The sequence below is a fragment of the Oncorhynchus mykiss genome, chromosome 8 (genome assembly GCF_057628025.1).
Source record: "Oncorhynchus mykiss isolate SJ-2025 chromosome 8, ASM5762802v1, whole genome shotgun sequence".
In the NCBI taxonomy this organism is placed as follows: domain Eukaryota; kingdom Metazoa; phylum Chordata; class Actinopteri; order Salmoniformes; family Salmonidae; genus Oncorhynchus; species Oncorhynchus mykiss.
Window position 1 is genome coordinate 91992336 of NC_143029.1, and position 25594 is coordinate 92017929.

Genomic DNA, 25594 nt, shown 5'->3' on the forward strand with positions numbered 1-25594 from the left:
GCACACACTGTAAATAGATTTTTCTATTGTGTTATTGACTGTACGTTTGTTTATGTGTAACTCTGTGTTTTTGTCACACTGCTTTGCTTTATCTTGGCCAGGTCACAGATATAAATGAGAACTTGTTCTCAACTGGTTAAATAAAGGTGACATAAAATAAATAGTGGTGGCAGCATCATGCTATGGGGGATGCTTTTCAGCAGCAGAGACTGGGAGACTAGTAAGGATAGAGGGAACAATGAATGGAGCCAAATATAGGCAAATCCTTGGTGAGAACCTGCTTCAGAGAACAAACAACCTTAGACTGGGGTGAAGATTTACATTCCAACGGGACGATGACCCCAAGCATACAGCCAAAGGAATGCTGGAACGGCTTCAGGACAAGAATGTAAAAGTCCTTGAGTGGACCAGCCAAATACTTGAACCCCATTGAAAATCTGTGGAAAGACTTGAAGATTGCTGTTCACCACCGCTCCCCATCTAACTTAACAGAGCTTGAGAAAATCTGCAAGGAACAATGGGAGAAAATCCCCAAATCCAGATGTGCAAAGCCGATACAGACAAATTCCAAGACGACTCAAAGCCGATACAGACAAATTCCAAGACGACTCAAAGCCGATACAGACAAATTCCAAGACGACTCAAAGCCGATACAGACAAATTCCAAGACGACTCAAAGCCGATACAGACAAATTCCAAGACGACTCAAAGCCGATACAGACAAATTCCAAGACGACTCAAAGCCGATACAGACAAATTCCAAGACGACTCAAAGCCGATACAGACAAATTCCAAGACGACTCAAAGCCGATACAGACAAATTCCAAGACGACTCAAAGCTGATACAGACAAATTCCAAGACGACTCAAAGCTGATAGACAAATTCCAAGACGACTCAAAGCTGTGAATCGCCGTCAAAAAGGTGCTTCTACAAAGTATTGACTCAGATTTGTGAATACTTACGTAAATAAGGTTTCTGTATTTCATTTTCAAAAATGTCTAAAAACATGTTTTCACCTTGTCATTATGGGGAATTGTGGGTAGAAATTTTGTTGTTGATTTAATCCATTTTGAATTCAGGCTGTAACAAGAAAATGTGGAATAAGTTGAGGGGTGTGAATACTTTCTGAAGGCTCTGTATCTATAGTTTAACCAGATATCTTAAAAGGGGGAATTTATTCAACTAATTAGATTTCCACGGGAACACGAGAGATCGACTCGGGGGTAATTTAAGGTTAGGTTTAAAATAGTCAGAAATGGGCGACTGTGGCTATGGACGCTACTACCAGGAAACATTGCCCCGGGACTACCGGGGAACATTGCCCCGGGACTACCAGGGAACATTGCCCCGGAACTACCAGGGAACATTGCCCCGGGACTACCAGGGAACATTGCCCCGGGACTACCAGGGAACATTGCCCCGGGACTACCAGGGAACATTGCCCCGGGACTACCAGGGAACATTGCCCCGGGACTATCAGACAGAAGAACATTATGCATACTGCAGAGTCAGTTGATGTTTCCGAGACATTTCCAATGTCAACAGTGTAGACAGTGCTCTTATTGTTTTACTGTTAGTAATGAGACACATGAAGTCATTCTGTAATGTGAAAGTATAAATATCCATTAGATCTATTTATGCAGGCAGAGCAGCGGGGGGGGGTCACCTGGTTGGCTGAGACTGAACACCTCCAGACGTCTAGAAGGAGAATGTTGAGACAGCAGAGCCAGGTCCTGGAGGGCTAGGAACTGACAGGACACAGAACAGAGGTAGAGTTAACCGGAGGGCTAGGAACTGACAGTACAGAGGTAGAGTTAACCGGAGGGCTATGAACTGACAGGACAGAGGTAGAGTTAACCGGAGGGCTAGGAACTGACAGGACAGAGGTAGAGTTAACCGGAGGGCTAGGAACTGACAGGACAGAGGTAGAGTTAACCAGAGGGCTAGGAACAGTGGCTTTGATTTTGTTTTCCTTTGTTCAAAGTTACTCGTAACAGGGAACGCTGATGATCCTGCAATGTTTCCATTGTAAATTGGTGCAAAATGCTTACCTTCAGTATCATTGGTTGCGTGCCAGTGATAACTTTGGGCAGGCACTGGTGGGCGTCCTCTGTGAACGTGGACTGGACAGGGAAACTGTAAACCTGCAAGAAATAATCATTATCAAATCAGACTCCTTGTGGAATGATCTCGTCTACGGTACTAAGCAGAAAGGTTAGAAGTGCACACTTCCGAGAGAACAACGGTTGGGAATAGAACTGCAGCCAGAGAGAGGAAATGATTAGCAGAGACTGGTGGAGAGGCAGGTAGGTCAGTCCAGGACTAGACTGGTAGAGAGGCAGGTAGGTCAGTCCAGGACTAGACTGGTAGAGAGGCAGGTAGGTCAGTCCTGGACTAGACTGGTAGAGAAGCAGGGAGTCAGTCCAGGACTAGACTGGTAGAGAAGCAGAGAGTCAGTCCAGGACTAGACTGGTAGAGAAGCAGGGAGTCAGTCCTGGACTAGACTGGTAGAGAAGCAGGGAGTCAGTCCAGGACTAGACTGGTAGAGAAGCAGAGAGTCAGTCCAGGACTAGACTGGTGGAGAGGCAGGTAGGTCAGTCCAGGACTAGACTGGTAGAGAAGCAGAGTCAGTCCAGGACTAGACTGGTAGAGAAGCAGGGAGTCAGTCCTGGACTAGACTGGTAGAGAAGCAGGGAGTCAGTCCTGGACTAGACTGGTGGAGAAGCAGGGAGTCAGTCCAAGCCACTGGCTGTCATTGGTGACCCCTCCCACCCTCTACACCTGCAGTTCTAGAAGCTTCCCTCTGGCTGGTGCTTCAGAACGCTCATGTCCAAGAAGAACGTGTTCTAACATTCACTCGTTCCTTGTGCTGTTGGACTACTAAATACAAAGTACATTGTATCAGTAGATGTACTTATCTATCTAGTCCAGTTGGGACAGCGGTCTCCAGAGTCCGTGTTAACGTCCTCTGTGTTGTTAGTGACCGTGTTAACGTCCTCTGTGTTGTTAGTATGCAACATGATGGACTGACTGGTTTGATCGGTAAGCTGCTCAGACAGCTGATGCTTAAAGTTAGAGAGGGAGATATAAGACTCCAGCTTCAGTGATTTTTGCAGTTCGTTCCGAAGAAGGTGTTGGCTTTGGGGGTGACCAGTGAAATATACCTGCTGGAGCGCGTGCTACGGGTGGGTGTTGCTATGGTGACCAGCGAGTTGAGATAAGGCGGGGCTTTACCAAGCAAAGACTTATAGATGACCTGGAGCCAGTGGGTTTGGCAACGAATATGAAGCGAGGACCAGAGACAGCATACAGGTCGCAGTGGTGGGTGGCATATGGGGCTTTGGTGACAAAACGGATGGCACTGTGATAGACTACATCCAGTTTGCTGAGTAGAGTGCTGGAGGCTATTTTGTAAATGACATCGCCTAAGTCAAGGATCGGTAGGATAGTCAGTTTTGGCAGCATGAGTGAGAGGCTTTGTTGCGAAATAGGAAGCCAATTCTAGATTTAACTTTGGATTGGAGATGTTTAATGTGAGTATGGAAGGAGAGTTTACAGTCTAACCAGACACCTAGATATTTATAGTTGTCCACATATTCTAGGTCAGAACCGTCCAGAGTAGTGATGCTAGTCGGGTGGGTGGGTAGCGATCGGTTGAAGAGCATGCATTTAGTTTTACTAGCGTTTAAGAGCAGTTGGAGGCCACGGAAGGAGAGTTGTATGGCATTGAAGCTGCTACAGTTAATTATAAGCATTTCCCATTTTCACTCAGCTAATACCCTGCTGCTAGTCTGTTCATGATCATTTCCCATTTTCACTCAGCTAATACCCTGCTGCTAGTCTGTTCATGATCATTTCCCATCTACGCTCAGCTAATACCCTGCTGCTAGTCTGTTTATGATCATTTCCCATATAGGCTCAGCTAATACCCTGCTGCTAGTCTGTTTATGATCATTTCCCATCTACGCTCAGCTAATACCCTGCTGCTAGTCTGTTCATGATCATTTCCCATCTACGCTCAGCTAATACCCTGCTGCTAGTCTGTTCATGATCATTTCCCATCTACGCTCAGCTAATACCCTGCTGCTAGTCTGTTCATGATCATTTCCCATCTACGCTCAGCTAATACCCTGCTGCTAGTCTGTTCATGATCATTTCCCATCTACGCTCAGCTAATACCCTGCTGCTAGTCTGTTCATGATCATTTCCCATCTACGCTCAGCTAATACCCTGCTGCTAGTCTGTTCATGATCATTTCCCAGTAAGGTCAGCTAATACCCTGCTGCTAGTCTGTTCATGATAATTTCCCAGTAAGGTCTACACCGGTTGTATTTGGCACATGTGAAACTGTAAAGTGATTTAGTAACACGCTCCATTTGGTTGTTATGACATTTAAATCTGTATAATAATAATAATAATAATAATAATAATAATAATAATAATAATAATATCATTTAGCAATTCCTTACAATTACACCGCATTAATTTCCGTTTCTAAAGTAGGCCTGTCATTTGAATAATTATTTTTACATCTCAAAATAAGACGTGCCCCCTCTCAACGACAGACTCCTTTTCAAGGCTAGCCTAGATGAATGCTAGATGTATTTTCGTAGCTAGCCTTCTTTTTGAATACCGTCAACAATAGACAGACAAATTGTTTTCCAGTGCCAAGTAAGACAACAGAGACGGTAGCCGATGTCATCTAACACATCCAGGGAATGTACGATTTATATTTTAAAAATGTACAACCTGTCAAAATAGGATCCAGAATTAGATGTATTTTATGGACATCTTTGTGTGTATCGGTTGTCTGTATTATTCACCCCCTGAGGAAGTGAGAACTCAAAACACTTAGCTGGATATTGCTAACTCTAAATGTGATCATGTTGCTAGACAGCCATGTTTTTTATTTAACTAGGCAAGTCAAGATTTTATTCTTATTTACAATGACGGCCAAAAGGCCTCCTGCGGGGACGGGGCTGGGGTTAAAAATACAAATATAGGACAAAACAAACAGACACGAGAGACACCACTACAGAAAAAGACCCAAGACAACAACATAACATGGCATCAACACAAGATGACAACATGGTATAAACATTATTGGTCACAGATAACAGCACAAAGGTCAAGAACGTAGAGACAACAATACATCACACAAAACAGCCACAACTGTCAGTAAGAGTGTCCATGATTGAGTCTTTGAATGAAGAGATGGAGATAAAACTGTCCAGTTTGAGTATTTGTTGCAGCTCGTTCCAGTCGCTAGCTGCAGCAAACTGAAAAGAGGAGCGACCCAGGGATGTGTGCTTTGGGGACCTTTAACAGAATGTGACTGGCAGAATGGTTGTTGTATGTGGAGGACGAGGGCTGCAGTAGATATCTCAGGGGGAGTGAGGCCTAAGAGGGTTTTATAAATAAGCATCAACCAGTGGGTCTTGCGACGGGTATACAGAGATGACCAGTTTACAGAGGAGTATAGAGTGCAGTGATGTATCCTATAAGGAGCATTGGTGGCAAATCTGATGGCCGAATGGTAAAGAACATCTAGCCGCGAGAGAGCACCCTTACCTGTTGATCTATAAATTATGTCTCCGTAATCTAGCATCTGAATCAGGGTTAGTTTGGCAGCTGGGGTGAAAGAGGAGCGATTACGATTGAGGAAACCAAGTCTAGATTTAACTTTAGCCTGCAGGTTTGATATGTGCTGAGAGAAGGACTGTGTACCATCTAGCCATACACCAAAGTACTTGTGAGGTGACTACCTCAAGCTCTAAACCCTCAGAGGTAGTAATAACACCTGTGGGGAGAGGGGCAGTCTTCTTACCAAACCACATGACCTTAGTTTTGGAGGTGTTCAGAACAAGGTTAAGGGCAGAGAAAGGTTGTTGGACACTAAGAAAGCTTTGTTGTAGAGCATTCAACACAAAATCCGGGGAGGGGCCAGCTGAGTATAAGACTGTGTCAACTGCATATAAATGGATGAGAGAGCTTCCTACTGCCTGAGCTATGTTGTTGATGTAAATTGAGAACAGAGTGGGGCCAAGGATTGAGCCTTGGGGTACTCCCTTAGTGACAGGTCGTGGCTGAGACAGCAGATGTTCTGACTTTATACACTGCACTCTTTGAGAGAGGTAGTTAGCAAACCAGGCCAAAGACCCCTCAGAGACACCAATACTCCTTAGCCGGCCCACCAGAATGGAATGGAATGGTCTACTGTATTAAAAGCTGTGGCCAAGCCAATAAAAACAGCAGCACAACATTGCTTAGAATCAAGGTCAATGGTGACATCATTGAGGACCTTTTTAGGGTTGCAGTGACACATCCATTACCTGAGCTGAAACCGGATTGCACACCAGAGAGAATACTATAGACATCAAGAAAGCCAGTCAGTTGATTATTGACATGTTTTTCCAACACGTTTGATAAACAGGTAAAATAGAAATAGGCCTATAACAGTTAGGATCAGCTTGATCTCCCCCTTTAAATAAAGGACGAACCGTGGCTGCCTTCCAACCAATGGGAACCTCCCCAGAGAGGAGAGACAGGTCAAAAAGGTCAGAGATGAAAATGGTCTGGGATGTAGGCTAATTGATAAATCAGTTAATTCCCAACCCTGCAGGCAGTCCCCCCACAGAGGGGGCAGTCCCTACCGCCACCCCCCCACAGAGGGGGCAGTCCCCAGCGCCACCCCCCCACAGAGGGGGCAGTCCCCAGCGCCACCCCATGGAACAATACAGTGATGTTTTGTACAAGGTGAAGGTTAGGAGGAGGGTCTGAGGTTAGGGTCAGGTCCTGAGGAGCAGTACAGTGAAGGTTACGCTCCGATCAGACCGACAGCGTCATTTAATCAATTATACGTAATAACTACTGCAGTCAAACTTATTTCATTATCTAATCCAACATTTTGACTGGAGGTGTGTGCAACAGAAGTTCAACATTCACACTTTTGCTACTATTTCTGTCAAGTCTACTCATACAGTTTGATACGATGGGATGAATCTGACGTACGCACCAAGCAGAACGAGGCAAGGCAAACGCAGCGTTCCAATCTGGTGTACCAGAAACGCAACGCGGCTGTCGGTCTGATCGAGGCGTTATAAGGGGTCAGGGGAGTTATATGTACCTCGGTAACAAAGATCCTGAAGAGCAGTACTGTGATGTACCAGGTGAGGAGCAGGAAGGTCCCACTGATCCACAGGTGGTACAGGAGGGACAGGTCCAATAGACTAGACACACTGTCCAGGGAATGGATTGAACTGGGAGGGGGAGACCAGAACACTTCTGTCATCTGGTTAGTCTGTCTTGATGCATGTACCATTCCATGTTGACATCAACAGTCCAGTTTCCCTGGAAACTAAACGTAGGACTTAAAATACATTAGGAAAGGAATATGAGGAGTCCCCTAGCAGTCGAGGGGGTGGGCTGGGGGGGGGTCAGCTGCCTAGCAGTAGAGGGGGTGAGGGGTGGGGGGGGTCAGCTGCCTAGCAGTCGAAGGGGTGGGTCAGCTGCCTAGCAGTCGAGGGGGTAGGGGGGGTCAGCTGCCTAACAGTAGAGGGGGTGAGGGGGGGGGGGGGTCAGCTGCCAAGCAGTCGAGGGGGTGGGGGGGTCAGCTGCCTAGCAGTAGTGGGGGTGAGGGGGGGGTCAGCTGCCTAGCAGTAGAGGGGGGGTGAGTTGCCTAGCAGTCGAGGGGGTGGGGTGAGCTACCTAGCAGTACAAGGGGTGAGGGGGGGGTCAGCTGCCTAGCAGTCGAGGGGGTGGGGGGGGTGGGGTCAGCGGCCTAGCAGTTGAGGGGGTGGGGTCAGCTGCCTAGCAGTCGAGGGGGTGGGGTCAGCTGCCTAGCAGTCGAGGGGGTGGGGTCAGCTGCCTAGCAGTCGAGGGGGTGGGGTCAGCTGCCTAGCAGTCGAGGGGGTGGGGTCAGCTGCGGCAGATTTAAATAATACTGTGAGGTTAACCTGTTGATGCTGAGGTCAAGTGTTTTACAGATCCAGGCTCGTGGTGCATATCCTGAAAGACAGGGAGATAAACATCAATATATTTTGGACTACAGAACAGTTGGGAGACACCCCACTGAATAGCTCGTACACAAAGCCATGCCTGACTTGTCTCCTTACCCATGAAGAAATACAGCAGGAGGAAGCTCCTGAGACAGTAGAGGGCCTGAACAGCACTGGCCTTCACCACTAGGGGCAGAGCTCCCTTGAAGCGGAGGTACTTGTGTTGCTGAAACATGAAAGCAGAGCAGTGGAGGCTGCTGAGGGGAGGAGGGCTCATAATGAGGTCTGGATTGGAGCAAATGGAATCAAACAAAGACTTGGTTTCCATGGTTTCCATGAGGTCGATTCCATTGACTCCATTCCAGACCTCCTTCCTTATGAGCCGTCCTCCCCTCAGCAGCTTGAGGAGAACATGGCACTTCCTGATGTCTCATAACATAGTGCTATCAAAGGTCACAGAAACTATAATACGCAAACAGTAGTAGACATTGATGGGTTATGTTCAGTAGAGCACACTGTTGGAAAACTGTGCAACAATTATGCAACTGAAAACAATATTCCACGTTGTTATTGGTCAGATTCCGGTAGCACCTCTGTTTCACTTTCAACATGTTGTATCTACTGAACACAACCCAGCAGTGTAGCAGTCATCCATTATCTTGTAGTTTTATACACTGGGCGTTTCTCTGGGACAGGAGTTCTCTGGGAAAAGGGGACAGGAGTTCTCCCTACCTGGGCCCAGTTTCCCGATAGAGCTTAAGCTTAAAAGTGTTTTAACGATGCAGTGTTCCTACAATGGACGAATATGTATAATGAGTTTCACAAAACACCACGCAGAGAACGTTCGCCATGCATCAAAACTGATGCCAGATCAGCTCCTAGAGAGATATTACCACTTAACGGCTGCAAACAGAGGCAGCTTCTTCTAATGCTTACCCAATAAAACTGCACTAAATCACAGATTCATTCAGCACATCACTGCACACGTTGTTACACATCATGAAATATAGTGAAGAAAAAATATGACAACGTAGCAGACAAATACAACATCCACTTATTTCAATAGGAAGGATATACACTGCTCAAAAAAATAAAGGGAACACTAAAATAACACATCCTAGATCTGAATGAATGAAATATTCTTATTAAATACTTTTTTCTTTACATAGTTGAATGTGCTGACAACAAAATCACACAAAAATTATCAATGGAAATCAAATTTATCAACCCATGGAGGTCTGGATTTGGAGTCACACTCAAAATTAAAGTGGAAAACCACACTACAGGCTGATCCAACTTTGATGTAATGTCAAAATGAGGCTCAGTAGTGTGTGTGGCCTCCACGTGCCTGTATGACCTCCCTACAACGCCTGGGCATGCTCCTGATGAGATGGTGGATGGTCTCCTGAGGGATCTCCTCCCAGACCTGGACTAAAGCATCCGCCAACTCCTGGACAGTCTGTGGTGCAACGTGGTGTTGGTGGATGGAGCGAGACATGATGTCCCAGATGTGCTCAATTGGATTCAGGTCTGGGGAACGGGCGGGCCAGTCCATAGCATCAATGCCTTCCTCTTGCAGGAACTGCTGACACACTCCAGCCACATGAGGTCTAGCATTGTCTTGCATTAGGAGGAACCCAGGGCCAACCGCACCAGCATACGGCCTCACAAGGGGTCTGAGGATCTCATCTCGGTACCGAATGGCAGTCAGGCTACCTCTGGCGAGCACATGGAGGGCTGTGCAGCCCCTCAAAGAAATGCCACCCCACACCATGACTGACCCACCGCCAAACCGGTCATGCTGGAGGATGTTGCAGGCAGCAGAACGTTCTCCACGACGTCTCCAGACTCTGTCACGTCTGTCACATGTGCTCAGTGTGAACCTGCTTTCATCTGTGAAGAGCACAGGGCGCCAGTGGCGAATTTGCCAATCTTGGTGTTCTCTGGCAAATGCCAAACGTCCTGCACGGTATTGGGCTGTTAGCACAACCCCCCACCTGTGGACGTCGGGCCCTCATACCACCCTCATGGAGTCTGTTTCTGACCATTTGAGCAGACACGCACATTTGTGGCCTGCTGGAGGTAATTTCAGAACCACTCCTTTATTGGGGGTGTCTTGCTAATTGCCTATGATTTCCACCTGTTGTCTATTCCATTTGCACAATAGCATGTGAAATTTATTGTCAATCAGTGTTGCTTCCTAAGTGGACAGTTTGATTTCACAGAAGTGTGATTGACTTGGAGTTACATTGTGTTGTTTAAGTGTTCACTTAATTTTTTTGAGCAGTGTAGTATACGTTTATATGGTATACTATATACCATATAAACGTATACTATATACCATATAAACGTATACTATATATATGTTTAAATTTGTACATGTTTATATGGTATATAGTATGTTTATATGGTATATGGTATATGTTATATGTGTGCTCCAGCAGGTATATCTCTCTAGTCACCCCCAAAACCAATTATTTCTTTGGCCGCCTCTCCTTCCAGTTCTCTGCTGCCAATGACTGGAACGAACTACCAAAATCTCTGAAACTGGAAACACTTATCTCCCTCACTAGCTTTAAGCACCAACTGTCAGAGCAGCTCACAGATTACTGCACCTGTACATAGCCCACCTATAATTTAGCCCTATCAACTACCTCTTTCCCTACTGTATTTAATTTATTTATTTATTTATTTTGCTCCTTTGCACCCCATTATTGTTATTTCTACTTTGCACATTCTTCCATTGCAAATCGACCATTCCAGTGTTTTACTTGCTATATTGTATTTACTTTGCCACCATGGCCTTTTTTGCCTTTACCTCCCTTATCTCACCCCATTTGCTCACATCGTATATAGACTTGTTTATACTGTGTTATTGACTGTATGTTTGTTTTACTCCATGTGTAACTCTGTTGTTGTTTGTGTCGAACTGCTTTGCTTTATCTTGGTCAGGTCGCAATTGTAAATGAGAACTTGTTCTCAACTTGCCTACCTGGTTAAATAAAGGTGAATTGTAAAATAAAATGTAAAAAAATTATAAAGTAATGTTTATATGGTATATAGTATATGTTTATATGGTATAGAGTATATGTTTATATGGTATAGAGTATATGTTTATATGGTATAGAGTATATGTTTAGATGGTATAGAGTATATGTTTATATGGTATATGTTTATATGGTATATAGTATATAGTATATGTTTATATAGTATATGTCTATATGGTATATAGTATATGTTTATATGGTATATGTTTATATGGTATATAGTATATGTTTAGATGGTATATAGTATATGTTTATATAGTATATGTCTATATGGTATATAATATATGTTTATATGGCATATAGTATATGTTTATATGGTATATGTTTATATGGCATATAGTATATGTTTAGATGGTATATAGTATATGTTTATATAGTATATGTCTATATGGTATATAATATATGTTTATATGGCATATAGTATATGTTTATATGGTATATAGTATATAGTATATGTTTATATAGTATATGTCTATATGGTATATAATATATGTTTATATAGTATATGGCATATGTCTATGGTATATGTTTATATGGTATATAGTATATGTTTATATGGTATATGTTTAGATGGTATATAGTATATGTTTAGATGGTATATAGTATATAGTATATGTTTATATGGTATATAGTATATGTTTATATGGTATATAGTATATGTTTATGTGGTATATGTTTATATAGTATATGTTTATATGGTATATGTCTATGGTTAATAGTATATGGTATATGTTTATATAGTATATGGTATATAGTATATGTTTATATGGTATATAGTATATGGTATATAGTATATGTTTATATGGTATATGTTTAGATGGCATATAGTATATGTTTATATGGTATATGTTTATATAGTATATGTTTATATGGTATATGTTTATATGGTATATAGTATATGTCTATATAGTATATGTCTATGGTATATAGTATATATTTAGATGGTATATAGTATATAGTATATGTTTATATAGTATATGTCTATATGGTATATGTTTATATAGTATATGTTTATATGGTATATAGTATATGTCTATATAGTATATGGTATATGTCTATGGTATATAGTATATGGTATATGTTTATATGGTATATGGTATATAGTATAGAGTATGTTTAGATGGTATATAGTATATGTTTATATGGTATATGTTTATATAGTATATGTTTATATGGTATATGTCTATGGTTTATAGTATATGGTATATGTTTATATAGTATATGGTATATAGTATATGTTTATATGGTATATAGTATATGTTTATATTGTATATGTTTATATAGTATATGTTTATATGGTATATAGTATATGTTTATATGGTATATAGTATATGTTTATATGGTATATGTTTAGATGGCATATAGTATATGTTTATATTGTATATGTTTATATAGTATATGTTTATATGGTATATAGTATATGTTTATATGGTATATAGTATATGTTTATATGGTATATGTTTAGATGGTATATAGTATATGTTTAGATGGTATATAGTATATGTTTATATGGTATATGTTTATATGGTATATGTTTATATGGTATATGTTTATATGGTATATGTCTATGGTTTATAGTATATGGTATATGTTTATATAGTATATGGTATATAGTATATGTTTATATGGTATATGTTTATATGGTATATGTTTAGATGGTATATAGTATATGTTTATATGGTATATGTTTATATGGTATATAGTATATGTTTATATGGTATATGTTTATATAGTATATGTTTATATGGTATATAGTATATGTCTATATAGTATATGGTGTATGTCTATGGTATATAGCATATGGTATATGTTTATATGGTATATGTTTATATGGTATATAGTATATGTTTATATAGTATATGTTTATATGGTATATGTCTATGGTTTATAGTATATGGTATATGTTTATATAGTATATGGTATATAGTATATGTTTAGATGGTATATGTTTAGATGGTATATGGTATATGTTTATATGGTATATGTTTATATAGTATATGTTTATATGGTATATAGTATATGTTTAGATGGTATATGTTTAGATGGTATATGTTTAGATGGTATATGGTATATGTTTATATGGTATATGTTTATATAGTATATGTCTATGGTATATAGTATATGTTTATATGGTATATGTTTAGATGGTATATAGTATGTTTATATGGTATATAGTATATGTTTATATGGTATGTTTATATAGTATATGTTTATATGGTATATAGTATATGTTTATATGGTATATGTTTATATGGTATATGTTTATATGGTATATGTTTATATGGTATATAGTATATGTTTATATGGTATATAGTATATGTTTATATGGTATGTTTATATAGTATATGTTTATATGGTATATAGTATGTCTATATAGTATATGTCTATGGTATATAGTATATGTTTATATGGTATATAGTATATGTTTATATGGTATGTTTATATAGTATATGTTTATATGGTATATAGTATATGTCTATATAGTATATGTCTATGGTATATAGTATATGTTTAGATGGTATATAGTATATGTTTATATAGTATATGTCTATATGGTATATAGTATATGTTTATATGGTATATAGTATATGTTTATATGGTATATGTTTATATGGTATATGTTTAGATGGTATATGTTTATATGGTATATGTTTATATGGTATATAGTATATAGTATATGTTTATATGGTATATGTTTATATGGTATATAGTATATGTTTAGATGGTATATGTTTATATAGTATATGTTTATATGGTATATAGTATATGTCTATATAGTATATGGTATATGTCTATGGTTTATAGTATATGGTATATGTTTATATAGTATATGGTATATAGTATATGTTTATATGGTATATAAAATATGTTTATATGGTATATAGTATATGTTTATATGGTATATGCTTATATAGTATATGGTATATGTTTATATGGTATATAGTATATGGTATATGTTTAAATGGTATATGTTTATATGGTATATAGTATATGTTTATAGTATATGTTTATATGGTATATAGTATATGTTTATATGGTATATAGTATATGTTTATATGGTATATAGTATATGTTTATATGGCATATAGTATATGTTTATATGGTATATAGTATATGTTTATATGGTATATAGTATATGTTTATATGGTATATAGTATATGTTTATATAGTATATGTTTATATAGTATATGTTTATATAGTATATGTTTATATAGTATATGTTTATATAGTATATGTTTAGCGGAGATCTTCTGAAGGGCAAAAAAAGCATCTAAGGACAAACCCAGCTGTTCTACGAGTGGTGTCAACCAGTCGATTAATAACGAGCAACGTTACCTACCAGCCAGCCAGCCAGCCAGCCAGCCAGCCAGCCAGCATTGAAGGTTTTGTAAACGACTTGAGCTGCAACAGATTTCCACAAATTGCTACTAACCTTATTATAATGACATAATGAAACATCTGTTCACAAAAAACATTATTCTCACATAGTGGTATTAAACACTAAAACACAGGAATTCGTGTTTTTGGGTAGACATTAAATTTAAGATGCTTTTGGGAAACCGGGCCCAGGATAAAAAGAGGTAGGAAGTAAAGAGACAGTATGTACCTGCATGGTGTGGAAAGAAACGTAGTTCATGTTGTAGACCACTCCCACCAGGCTGTGGCTGTAGCCAATGAAGGCCCCCGCGAGCAGCAGCACCAGGTGGTATTCATTCAGGCACATCTCAGGACCACTACTACTGTAACCAACACAACAGACAGAAAGATATATTTGAACGGAGCTTTGCTCAATCATGAGGCATCGAAGAAGAAGAAAAAAGGAAGGAAGAAAAGAAATAAGAAAGTAGTAAGAAATCAACCAAAAAAATTAAATCCCTTCTAGACAATTTCCTAGGCAAAATGTTTCACTGTAATAGTGAAGGTGTAAACTTGGCAGTAGAAAACATAAAACAGTAAATTTGACTTCTTAGCTTCCCTATCAAATATTTTAAAAAAGTCAACAAAATTAACAATTTCAAATGGAGTTGAAATGCAAAAACCTAAGAAAGAAATTGAGAAACCTGTCCAACCAAAAACAGAGATCCAGAAAACTTGAGTCTACACCTTCACTATGGTGAGTCACTAAAACAATACAGAAATACACTTCGGGAAAAGAAGGACCAGCACGTCAGAAATCAGCTCAACATGAGTGAAGAAACAAACACGCAAAACAAAAAAGGCATAGTCTCCGTGCTTTGTTGATTTAAAAAAAATCAATACATTTGGCATGAGGGCAAAACAAATTGATGGAAAGTGGTGTTGGGAAAAAAAGAAAAAAAAAAACATACGACTTTATAAAATCCATGTACACAAAGAAAAATAGGCCAAACACACATCTTTCCACAGGGCCGTGGGGTGAGACAGGGATGCAGTTTAAGCCCCACCATCTTCAACATGTATATCAAAATATTGGCGAGGGCACCAGAACAGTCTGCAGCACCCGGCCTCACTCAACTAGAATCTGAAGTCAAATGTCTACCGTTTGCTGATGATCTGGTTCTTCTCTCCTCAACCAACAGCAGCACCTAGATCTTCTGCACAGATTCTGTCAGACCTGGGCCCTGACAGTGAATCTCAGTAAGACCAAAATAATGGTGTTCCAAAAAAAAAGGTCAGAAAATTCAGAAAATTAATTCTACAACCACCTAAAAAAGGAAGCAATTCCCAAACCTTCCATAACAAAGCCATTACCCACAGAGAAACTAACCTGCAGGTAGCCTAGTGGTTAGAGTGTTGGGCCAGTAACCAGCAGGTAGCCTAGTGGTTAGAGCGTTGGACTAGTAACCAGCAGGTAGCCTAGTGGTTAGAGCGTTGGGCCAGTAACCAGCAGGTAGCCTAGTGGTTAGAGCGTAGGGCCAGTAACCAGCAGGTAGCCTAGTGGTTAGAGTGTTGGGCCAGTAACCAGCAGGTAGCCTAGTGGTTAGAGCGTTGGACTAGTAACCAGCAGGTAGCCTAGTGGTTAGAGCGTTGGGCCAGTAACCAGCAGGTAGCCTAGTGGTTAGAGCATTGGGCCAGTAACCAGCAGGTAGCCTAGTGGTTAGAGCGTTGGGCCAGTAACCAGCAGGTAGCCTAGTGGTTAGAGCAAGTAGCCTAGTGGTTAGAGCGTTGGACTAGTAACCAGCAGGTAGCCTAGTGGTTAGAGCGTTGGGCCAGTAACCAGCAGGTAGCCTAGTGGTTAGAGCGTAGGGCCAGTAACCAGCAGGTAGCCTAGTGGTTAGAGTGTTGGGCCAGTAACCAGCAGGTAGCCTAGTGGTTAGAGCGTTGGACTAGTAACCAGCAGGTAGCCTAGTGGTTAGAGCGTTGGGCCAGTAACCAGCAGGTAGCCTAGTGGTTAGAGCATTGGGCCAGTAACCAGCAGGTAGCCTAGTGGTTAGAGCGTTGGGCCAGTAACCAGCAGGTAGCCTAGTGGTTAGAGCAAGTAGCCTAGTGGTTAGAGTGTTGGGCCAGTAACCAGCAGGTAGCCTAGTGGTTAGAGCGTTGGACTAGTAACCAGCAGGTAGCCTAGTGGTTAGAGCGTTGGGCTAGTAACCAGCAGGTAGCCTAGTGGTTAGAGCAGGTAGCCTAGTGGTTAGAGTGTTGGGCCAGTAACCACCAGGTAGCCTAGTGGTTAGAGTGTTGGGGCGGCAGGGTAGCCTAGTGGTTAGAGTGTTGGGCCGGCAGGGTAGCCTAGTGGTTAGAGTGTTGGGGCGGCAGGGTAGCCTAGTGGTTAGAGTGTCGGGCCAGTAACCGAAAGGTTGCTGAATTGAATCCCCGAACTGACAAGGTAAAAATCTGTCATTCTGCCCCTGAACAAGGCAGTTAACCCACTGTTCCTAGGCCGTCATTGTAAATAATAATTTGTTCTTAACTGACTTGCCGAGTTAAATAAAGGTTAAATAAAAATTAAATCCCACAGTGTGACATCACAGCAGCAAGATGTGTGACCTGTTGCCACAAGAAAAGCACAGCCAGTGAAGAACAAACAACATTGTAAATACAACCTATATTTAAATTAATTTCCATCCCTGTGTGTATGCCAGGTAAACCTAAACATGTGTGGTGTCTCACCTCTCATCCTGTGTACAGGGGTGCCCCAAGGACCTGTAGCGCCCTCCGATAGTGAAGGCACAACACCAAGCTACTACAACACCCATGATGCAGTGCACCAGTGAGTGGACGAACTGACGGGGGTGGAGCACCTGACCCAGGAGGGCGATCTTGGAACAGGCGATGGATGGGACGACTGGTGGGAATCAATCAATTAATCAAACAATTAGTAAAACAGGGTGAATGCTGGGACTGTTGTCCCAGGACATTGGCACCTCCATATACAGGGTGAATGCTGGGACTGTTGTCCCAGGACATTGGCACCTCCATGTACAGGGTGAATGCTGGGACTGTTGTCCCAGGACATTGGCACCTCCATATACAGGGTGAATGCTGGGACTGTTGTCCCAGGACATTGGCACCTCCATAGCCTGATTCAATCTCAAGAGATGGAGTGCAGCAATCACCTCAGGCTCCTTCCACTCAGAAGTGTGATCCCCTGGGAGAACCCTTCAGCTACTGGCTCACCTGTGTAATACTCCAGGTTGAAGAAGCCCACCATCAATACCACTCCACATAGCAGAATGAAGGAGAAGATGGCACTGGCACTGGTCAATAGGGACAGGCATTCTGGAAGCAGACAACACATAATTAATAGGCTGCTGAATATATATATCTATCCATCTACTGGCACTGGTCAACAAGGCCAAGCATTCTAGAAGCAGACAACACATAATTAATAGCATTCTAGAAGCAGACAACACATAATTAATAGCATTCTAGAAGCAGACAACACATAATTAATAGCATTCTAGAAGCAGACAACACATAATTAATAGCATTCTAGAACGAGACATTAGAATAATGTGCTTACAAGCAGTCTCCGACATAACTGTCTCAGCTGGCTACACAGCCAGAGAACGACTACAGTAAGGTAAGTTAGTCTGACTGGCTACACAGCCAGAGAACGACTACAGTAAGGTAAGTTAGTCTAACTGGCTACACAGCCAGAGAACGACTACAGTAAGGTAAGTTAGTCTGACTGACTACACAGCCAGAGAACGACTACAGTAAGGTAAGTTAGTCTGACTGGCTAGAGTGAACGACTACAGTAAGGTAAGTTAGTCTAACTGGCTACACAGCCAGAGAACGACTACAGTAAGGTAAGTTAGTCTGACTGGCTACACAGCCAGAGAACGACTACAGTAAGGTAAGTTAGTCTGACTGGCTACACAACCAGAGAACGACTACATTAAGGTCCGTTAGTCTGACTGGCTACACAGCCAGAGAACGACTACAGTAAGATAAGTTAGTCTGACTGGCTACACAGCCAGATAACGACTACAGTGAGGTCAGTTAGTCTGACTGGCTACACAGCCAGAGAACGACTACAGTAAGGTAAGTTAGTCTGACTGGCTAGAGTGAACGACTACAGTAAGGTAAGTTAGTCTGACTGGCTAGAGTGAACGACTACAGTAAGGTAAGTTAGTCTAACTGGCTACACAGCCAGAGACCGACTACAGTAAGGTAAGTTAGTCTGACTGGCTACACAGCCAGAGACCGACTACAGTAAGGTAAGTTAGTCTGACTGGCTACACAGCCAGAGACCGACTACAGTAAGGTAAGTTAGTCTGACTGGCTAGAGTGAACTAATACATTTTGACATTGTGTACTAGGTGTGTGTATTGGCTTGTGAAAGGTTCTCTTACCTGACATCCAGAGTATCGGGTGAAACAGACTGAATCTGCTGAGAAGAACAAACAGAGCTGTGGTGGGCAGCAGCAGCAGGACAGACCACGCCATACTGGCTACTGCTCTCCAACATATCACCTGGAAACACCAACATTCATACCGCAGATACAATGCATCACATTGGGTAGTGACTGGTGTGCCAGAATTGTGTTACCTGAAAATGTTAGCCTGAATAAGTCTAGCCGAGGAACGCTGAACTCTGTTCTCTTTTATCGAGGTGGAGTTGAGTTCTGATAACTGGTCGCGTGATTTGCTAGCAACAACATTGAGACACCGTCAGTCGATGCTTGTAAGAAAAACGCCAATTCTGAAAACGATTACCTGTAACTATGTTTGTTCTGTACAAATCTCATTTCTCCCCCAGTGTGCAGAAATTAATACTAGAAAAATATATATATTTAAAACTTCCCGAATACAACCACTGACTTTTTCCCTCATTTGTGTTACTCATCTCAGTGAATGGCACATAGTTGTACATAACAAACATAGGTACAGGTCAGGGTTTTCAGAATTGACATTTTTACAAGCGTCGACTGATGTCGCCTCAATGTTGTTGCTAGCAAATCGCACTCCACCTCGATACAAGTGACCCCCGTTGAGTGTTCCTCAGCGAGAACAAACCTGTCCCTCTACTAGGGTTGCAAAGGGTCTGAAATATTCCACCTCGATACAAGTGAACCCCATTGAGTGTTCTTCAGCGAGAACAAACCTGTCCCTCTACTAGGGTTGCAAAGGGTCTGAAATATTCCAGTAAATTTCCAGGATTTTTCCATGGGAAGTTCAGCCCGGGAATTTGGAGAATTTTGCTTAAATACATTTCTATTTAAAAGTTAGCTTATAACCTTCAACATTTTTTGTGTGGGATACACATAAGGCAATTCTAGGTCTTGTGCCATATGTTGGTTAAACTATCCCCAATTCAATGGAATTGCAACCCTCTGCATGCACAGTGCATTCTTCCATCACATGTACAGCTGATTCTCAAGATCTTGCACACTAATGAGATGCTATTGAGCTCACACTACTACACTGTCTGAGCCAAGGACTACATGCTTTCTGGTAAGTTATGATTACAATACTGGGTGGGGTGAATATATTTTATACGACATACATAATTTTTTGTTAACTAGTAAATAGTAGCCTACAGCAAAGTGTGTTTAAATCATTTCTAACTTGTTAACAATTTCTGCTAGTTAGTTTTTGCTACCATTTGGGTTTTAGCTCGATTGAGCCTGCTAACTGAGGAGTGTTAATTCACCTGTTTCCATACACGTTTCATTTGAGAACATCTTACAAAGGAGTTGTTTAATCTAACTGCTTGACTATTTATCTGTACATGGAATTGTATTTGTTGTTTTTTTTCAACTAATTTTGTTCTAATCTTTACAGGAAACATCTGATGTGTGGAGACATTTCACTGCAGCAAATGTAGTAGGAAAAGCTGTGTACATTTGCAAATAGTGTGGCAAATCGTATGTGAAGAATGCAACAAAGATGCAGTATCATCTGGCCAAGTGCATAAAGTTCCCTCAGCGCTGACAACAAGCAACCTCTGACAAAAGTCCCTCTACTTCTATTCAAGTTGTAAATGATGAATCAGACACCTTATCGATAGCAACAGCTCATAGTCCTCCTGGAATCAGAAGGTTTTTTGGACTCAATGGAGGAACGTAGTCAGAGAAATGCTGATGAATGTCTTGCTCAAGCTGTGTATGAAACTGGTTCACCGCTGATGCTCACAGGCAATGTGTATTTTAAAAGATTTCTGAATGTTCTTCGCCCAGCATATACCCCTCCAACCAGTATTCTACAAGAGCACAGACACAAGGGACAACAGACACACCGGTCTCTACATTGCAGATGAGCTGAAGGCAGTCATCAATGAACTTGGACCACAGAAGGTATTTGCACTGGTGACAGACAATGCTGCGAACATGAAGGCTGCTTGGTCTAAAGTGGAGGAGTCCTACCCTCACATCACACCCATTGGCTGTGCTTCTCATGCATTGAATCTGCTCCTCAAGGACATCATGGCACTGAAAACAATGGATACACTCCACAAGAGAGCCAAGGAAATGCTTAAGTATGTGAAATGTCATCAAGTTATAGCAGCAATCTACCTCACCAAGCAAAGTGAGAAGAATAAGAAGACCACATTGAAGCTGCCCAGCAACACAGGGTGGTGTGTCATGTTTGACAATCTCATGTTTGACAATCTCCGCAATCTGCCGATATGGACAGCCCCATCAAGAGGATCCTCCAGGATGATATATTTTGGGAGAGAGTGGTAACCAGCCAGAAACTACTGAAACCTATAGCAGTAGCCATTGTACGGGTTGAGGGAGACAATGCCATCCGGTCTGATGTTCAGCCATCCGGACTGATGTTCAGATGTAAGAGAAGAAATCCATACTGCCCTGACCACTTCACTGTCGCTCCAAGCAGAGGAAACTGCAGTTACATCTGCCTGAAGCCCATACACACTGCAGCGTACATGTTGGACCCCAAGTACGCTGGTAAGAGCATCCTGTGTGGTGCAGAGATCAACAAGGCCTATGGTGTCATCACTACCATGTCTCGCCACCTTGGCCTGGAGGAGGGCAAGGTTCTTGGCAGTCCAACATATCTCATCAGCCACCTGGTGGAAGGGACTTTGTGGATCTGAGGGTCTTTCCCCTGTTGCCTCCATTATCCTCCAAATCCCACCAACATCAGCCGCCTCAAGAGTGCAACTGGTCCTAGTTTGGGAACACACACCACAGCACGCAACAGGTTGACCAATACAAGGGGATGATGTTTTGGTGGCCATCCGGGCAAATGTGAGGCTTTTTGAGTCTGACAACGAGACATCGTCAACAAGGTTGGAATGTGACAGTGAAGATGAGGCCTCAGAGTCTGATGTTCAAGAGGTGGACATTGAGGAGGTCCAGGGAGAAGACATGGAAGCCTGAGAGTCTGATGTCCAAGAGGTGGACATTGAGGAGGTCCAGGGAGAAGACATGGAAGCCTGAGAGGAAGACAACCAAAGCGTTAGTTTCTAGACCATCATTTTACAGATGTTGAAAACGTTTTTTTTCGAAGATGCGATGGATCATACAATATTCCCTTTTGTTGTTCTGTCAAATCACCCCATGTAAAGAGTCAACTCATTTAATTAAAGTTCAATTCGCAACTACTGTTTTTTTTTTCTATAGGAAGGATTTAATCATTTGCAATTGTCTCCATACGATATGGTAAATATATCCAATGCAAAAAAAATTCTACATTTAAATGCTATTAATATTAATTTGCATATTTTCCTGTTAATTCACATTCATTTCCACGGAAGGTTTCCACCTCTGAATATTCCCCAAAATGTGCAACCCTACTGGTGACACGGTCAGTGATTTATTTTGAATTCAAGGGACTCTTAACCAGTATGGCTACCACAGCATTCTGCAGCGATACACCATCCCATCTGGTTTGCGCTTAGTGGGACTATCATTTGTTTTTCAACAGGTCTATGACCCAAAACACACCTCCAGGCTGTGTAAGGCCTATTTGACCAAGAAGGAGAGTGATTGAGTCCTGGCATCCACAATCACCCGACCTCAACACAATTTGAGATGGTTTGGGATGAGTTGGACCGCCTAGTGAAGGAAAAGTAGACAACAAGTGCTCAACATATGTGGGAACTCCTTCAAGACTGTTGGAAAAGCATTCCTCATGAAGCTGGTTGAGAGAATGCCAAGAGTGTGCAAAGCTGTCATCAAGGCAAAGGGTGGCTATTTTAAGAATATAAAATATATTTTTGCTTACTACGTGATTCCATGTGTTATTTCATAAATGTTGATGTCTTCACGATTATTCTACAATTTAGAAACTCAAAAATAAAGAAAAACCCTTGAATGAGTTAGTGTGTAGAAACTTTTGCCTGAAATGATGACCCCTTCCTCAGTAGCCTAATTGATGCAGGCTACTGGGAAACACAAGCACTTCTTACCTCAAATCGCTTCGCTATTCATGTTGAATAAATTAGTCTTCATTTGAACTAAGCAAGCTGCTAAATAGTTCAGTTTACGTCAGGGGCTATAGGCTACCTGCTTTTATCTAAGCGAACCCTGGCAAAACTGAATCACAATCATCAACCCAGATTTTAGTCTGTAGCTTATGCCTATTGATATGAGAAGTCAATCTCAGGAAGTGGGACATTTGAAACGGTTTATAGTATTAACATATGTCACATAATAACAGCTAAATTGCCAGAAAATTAACATTTTAAAGGAAGTCCAAGTGGTTCTTGCTCAGAGATTGAGATCCTCGGTCCAACTTTCATCACTCAAACTCTCCTGTTGGATTCATCTATGTTACGGACATAAGCAAAGGGGATTTATTTACAATAATAAACCTGGTTTTATACCTGAATTCCGATTGACTGAAAGCGGCGGTACACCAGACCATATACCATGGGGTATGAGAAAATATGACTTTTAAATTGCGTTGGTACACAGTTTATTATAGCAATAAGGCACCCCGGGGGGTTGTGGTCAATATATCACGGCTAAGAGCTGTATCCCGGCACTCAGCTTTGCGTCATGCTTAGCATACCCCCTTGTGCCTTTTTTCTTAATCATAGCAGTCAAACGAGCGAAATCGACATCCATTGATGGAAACTGATCTGGCGAGTTTAATAAGGGTGAATTATTTTCTCAGTCATAGCTTGCAATAACTATTATTTTGAGGAAACACGAATTACACTTCTAATGTCGTTACAAGTTACTATGTTATTCCTTCTAATTGGATCGATAACATTATGAGAAAGGGTTTTGTTGTATAAATATGGCAACTCCACTCTTGCTGTGAAAAACAAACTATTGGTCTGGTTTCCAGGCGTTATGTGCGGGTTTTGAGTGGTATGTATTGGGCTAGAAATTGTAGCTTGGATCCAGACCCTTCGGTCAAAGCTGAATGCTACGTTAAACTACTAAGTTACCTAGTTTATGTGAAACTTGAAAATCTAGCTAGCTTTTCTACGATTACAGACAGCCAACAACAACTTGTGTTGTTATACTGTGTTGTTATACTAGCAATGAAATATATACTTGTTATACTTGTGTTGTTATACTAGCAATGAAATGTAGCTACTGTTACTAGCTAGCTAGCTAGTTAGTTAATAGCAAAGCTAGCTAACTGTAATTGGGTAACTAACTAGCTAGCTGTGGTTTAGTTGTTTAAATAGGGCAGTGCTTACCTTACGAACGAACCAACAACTTTGATCCGATGAAAACATTTTGATTCGATATAAAGATTTTTGTTGAGACTGCAAAAAAAAAGAAAGGTGTTTAAAAAAAACTAATTATGCCAGCTAGTTGTCAAAATCCTAGAGAATGTTCCACTTCTGTGCAGTTTCTCGTATAAGCGCGGCACATGCATTCAAAGGACATGTCAGGACCCCCCTTTTTCAAAGTCTGTCCAGAGAGACGACAGCATGAAGAAGAGAGGCTGAAACTGCTTCTCAGAGACAAATCCACACCACGATTGTAAAGCGACGTCATGGCGACGCTGGCTGATGAAGAACATGCGTAGAAAACACTTCATCCGGTCTCGCCGCCGAACTGCGCGTGTGCATGCCGTCAAAAATCAAAGGCACTCTCCATCGATATAAAATATGTTTTTTTAAAGAAAATTAAAACATGTCACTTTCACGACGTTGGAGTAATAACATGTTCAACTACTTAAGACTTTGGCTCGAATCTCGGTTCTGCCTTTAGATTTCGAGAAAATTAATAATTCATGAATACTTTTTTCACTTCTCTCATTGACTTGTCAAACGCCAAACCCCGGCCGATTCTGTTTGGTCCGTTTCGGAAGCGTTCCCGGAAGGGTCGTGATGTTGCGCCTCTTGGGTTTTAGAAACTCTGTGGTCTGTCACATAGAAATTAGGTGGTGGGCCGAAGCCTAAAAACGTGAAGTTGATCGATCCCCGTCGAGGAAGGATCTGATATTTTGTATATGACAGTACAACATTCTTATGATGACTATAACATTTGTTGGCACCTTAACTTGTCATAAAATGTATATTTCAACACCCTGTCTACTCAGGCAAATTTACAAACTGCTAAACTTGGAACCAATAGGATCTCCCGTACATACCCCTCGTGATGAAGACAGCCAATGGCTGTAGGATGAAACACAGCCTCCAATGAAAACTCGAGCTGCTTCTTGTGCGTGTGTGCGCGTGCGCCAGAGACGGAAATAAGATCTGTTTTGGAGTGATATGTGCAGCATGCAATTGGAATTGTCCTGAACGTATGAAGAGGAAACACCGTTGACCAGTGGTGTAAAAAGTATCCAATTGTGATACTTGAGTAAAAGTATAGATACCATAATAGAAAGTTACTCAAGTAAAAGTGAAAGTTACCCAGTATATCCTACTTGAGCAAAAGTCTAAAAGTATTTAGTTTTAAATATACTTAAGAATCAAAAGAAATTGTAATTGATAAAATATACTTAAGTATCTATCCAAAGTAAAAGTATAAATCATTTCAAATTCCTTATATTAAACAAAGCAAACGGCACCATTTTTGTGTTTTTAAAATTTATGCATATCCAGGGGCACACTCCAACACTCAGACATAATTTACAAAAGATGCATTTGTGTTTAGTGAGTTCGCCAGATCAGAGGCAGTAGGAATGACCAGTACGTATTCTCTCGATAAGTGTGTGAATCGGGCCATTTTCTTGTCCTTCTA

General features: G+C 41.2%; 1 protein-coding gene across 2 annotated transcripts in view; it reads right to left on the bottom strand.

Moving 5' to 3' along the window:
• ndc1 (NDC1 transmembrane nucleoporin) overlaps positions 1–24933 on the bottom strand; it is a 46176-nt gene extending 21243 nt beyond the window's left edge. The window contains exons 1-10 of one of the 2 annotated variants that reach the window (XM_036986747.2): positions 24094–24933; positions 18821–18941; positions 17640–17741; positions 17133–17307; positions 14653–14785; positions 8116–8224; positions 7957–8008; positions 7128–7260; positions 2053–2145; positions 1668–1749 (exon numbers count right to left, since the gene is read on the bottom strand). In XM_036986747.2, coding sequence (XP_036842642.2) covers positions 1668–1749; positions 2053–2145; positions 7128–7260; positions 7957–8008; positions 8116–8224; positions 14653–14785; positions 17133–17307; positions 17640–17741; positions 18821–18941; positions 24094–24132 — 1039 coding nt within the window. In that variant the 5' untranslated portion in view covers positions 24133–24933. The remainder of the gene's footprint in view (positions 1–1667; positions 1750–2052; positions 2146–7127; positions 7261–7956; positions 8009–8115; positions 8225–14652; positions 14786–17132; positions 17308–17639; positions 17742–18820; positions 18942–24093) is intronic. The other variant, XM_036986748.2, reaches the window with a different exon arrangement.
• Between the last annotated feature and the right edge of the window lie 661 nt (positions 24934–25594).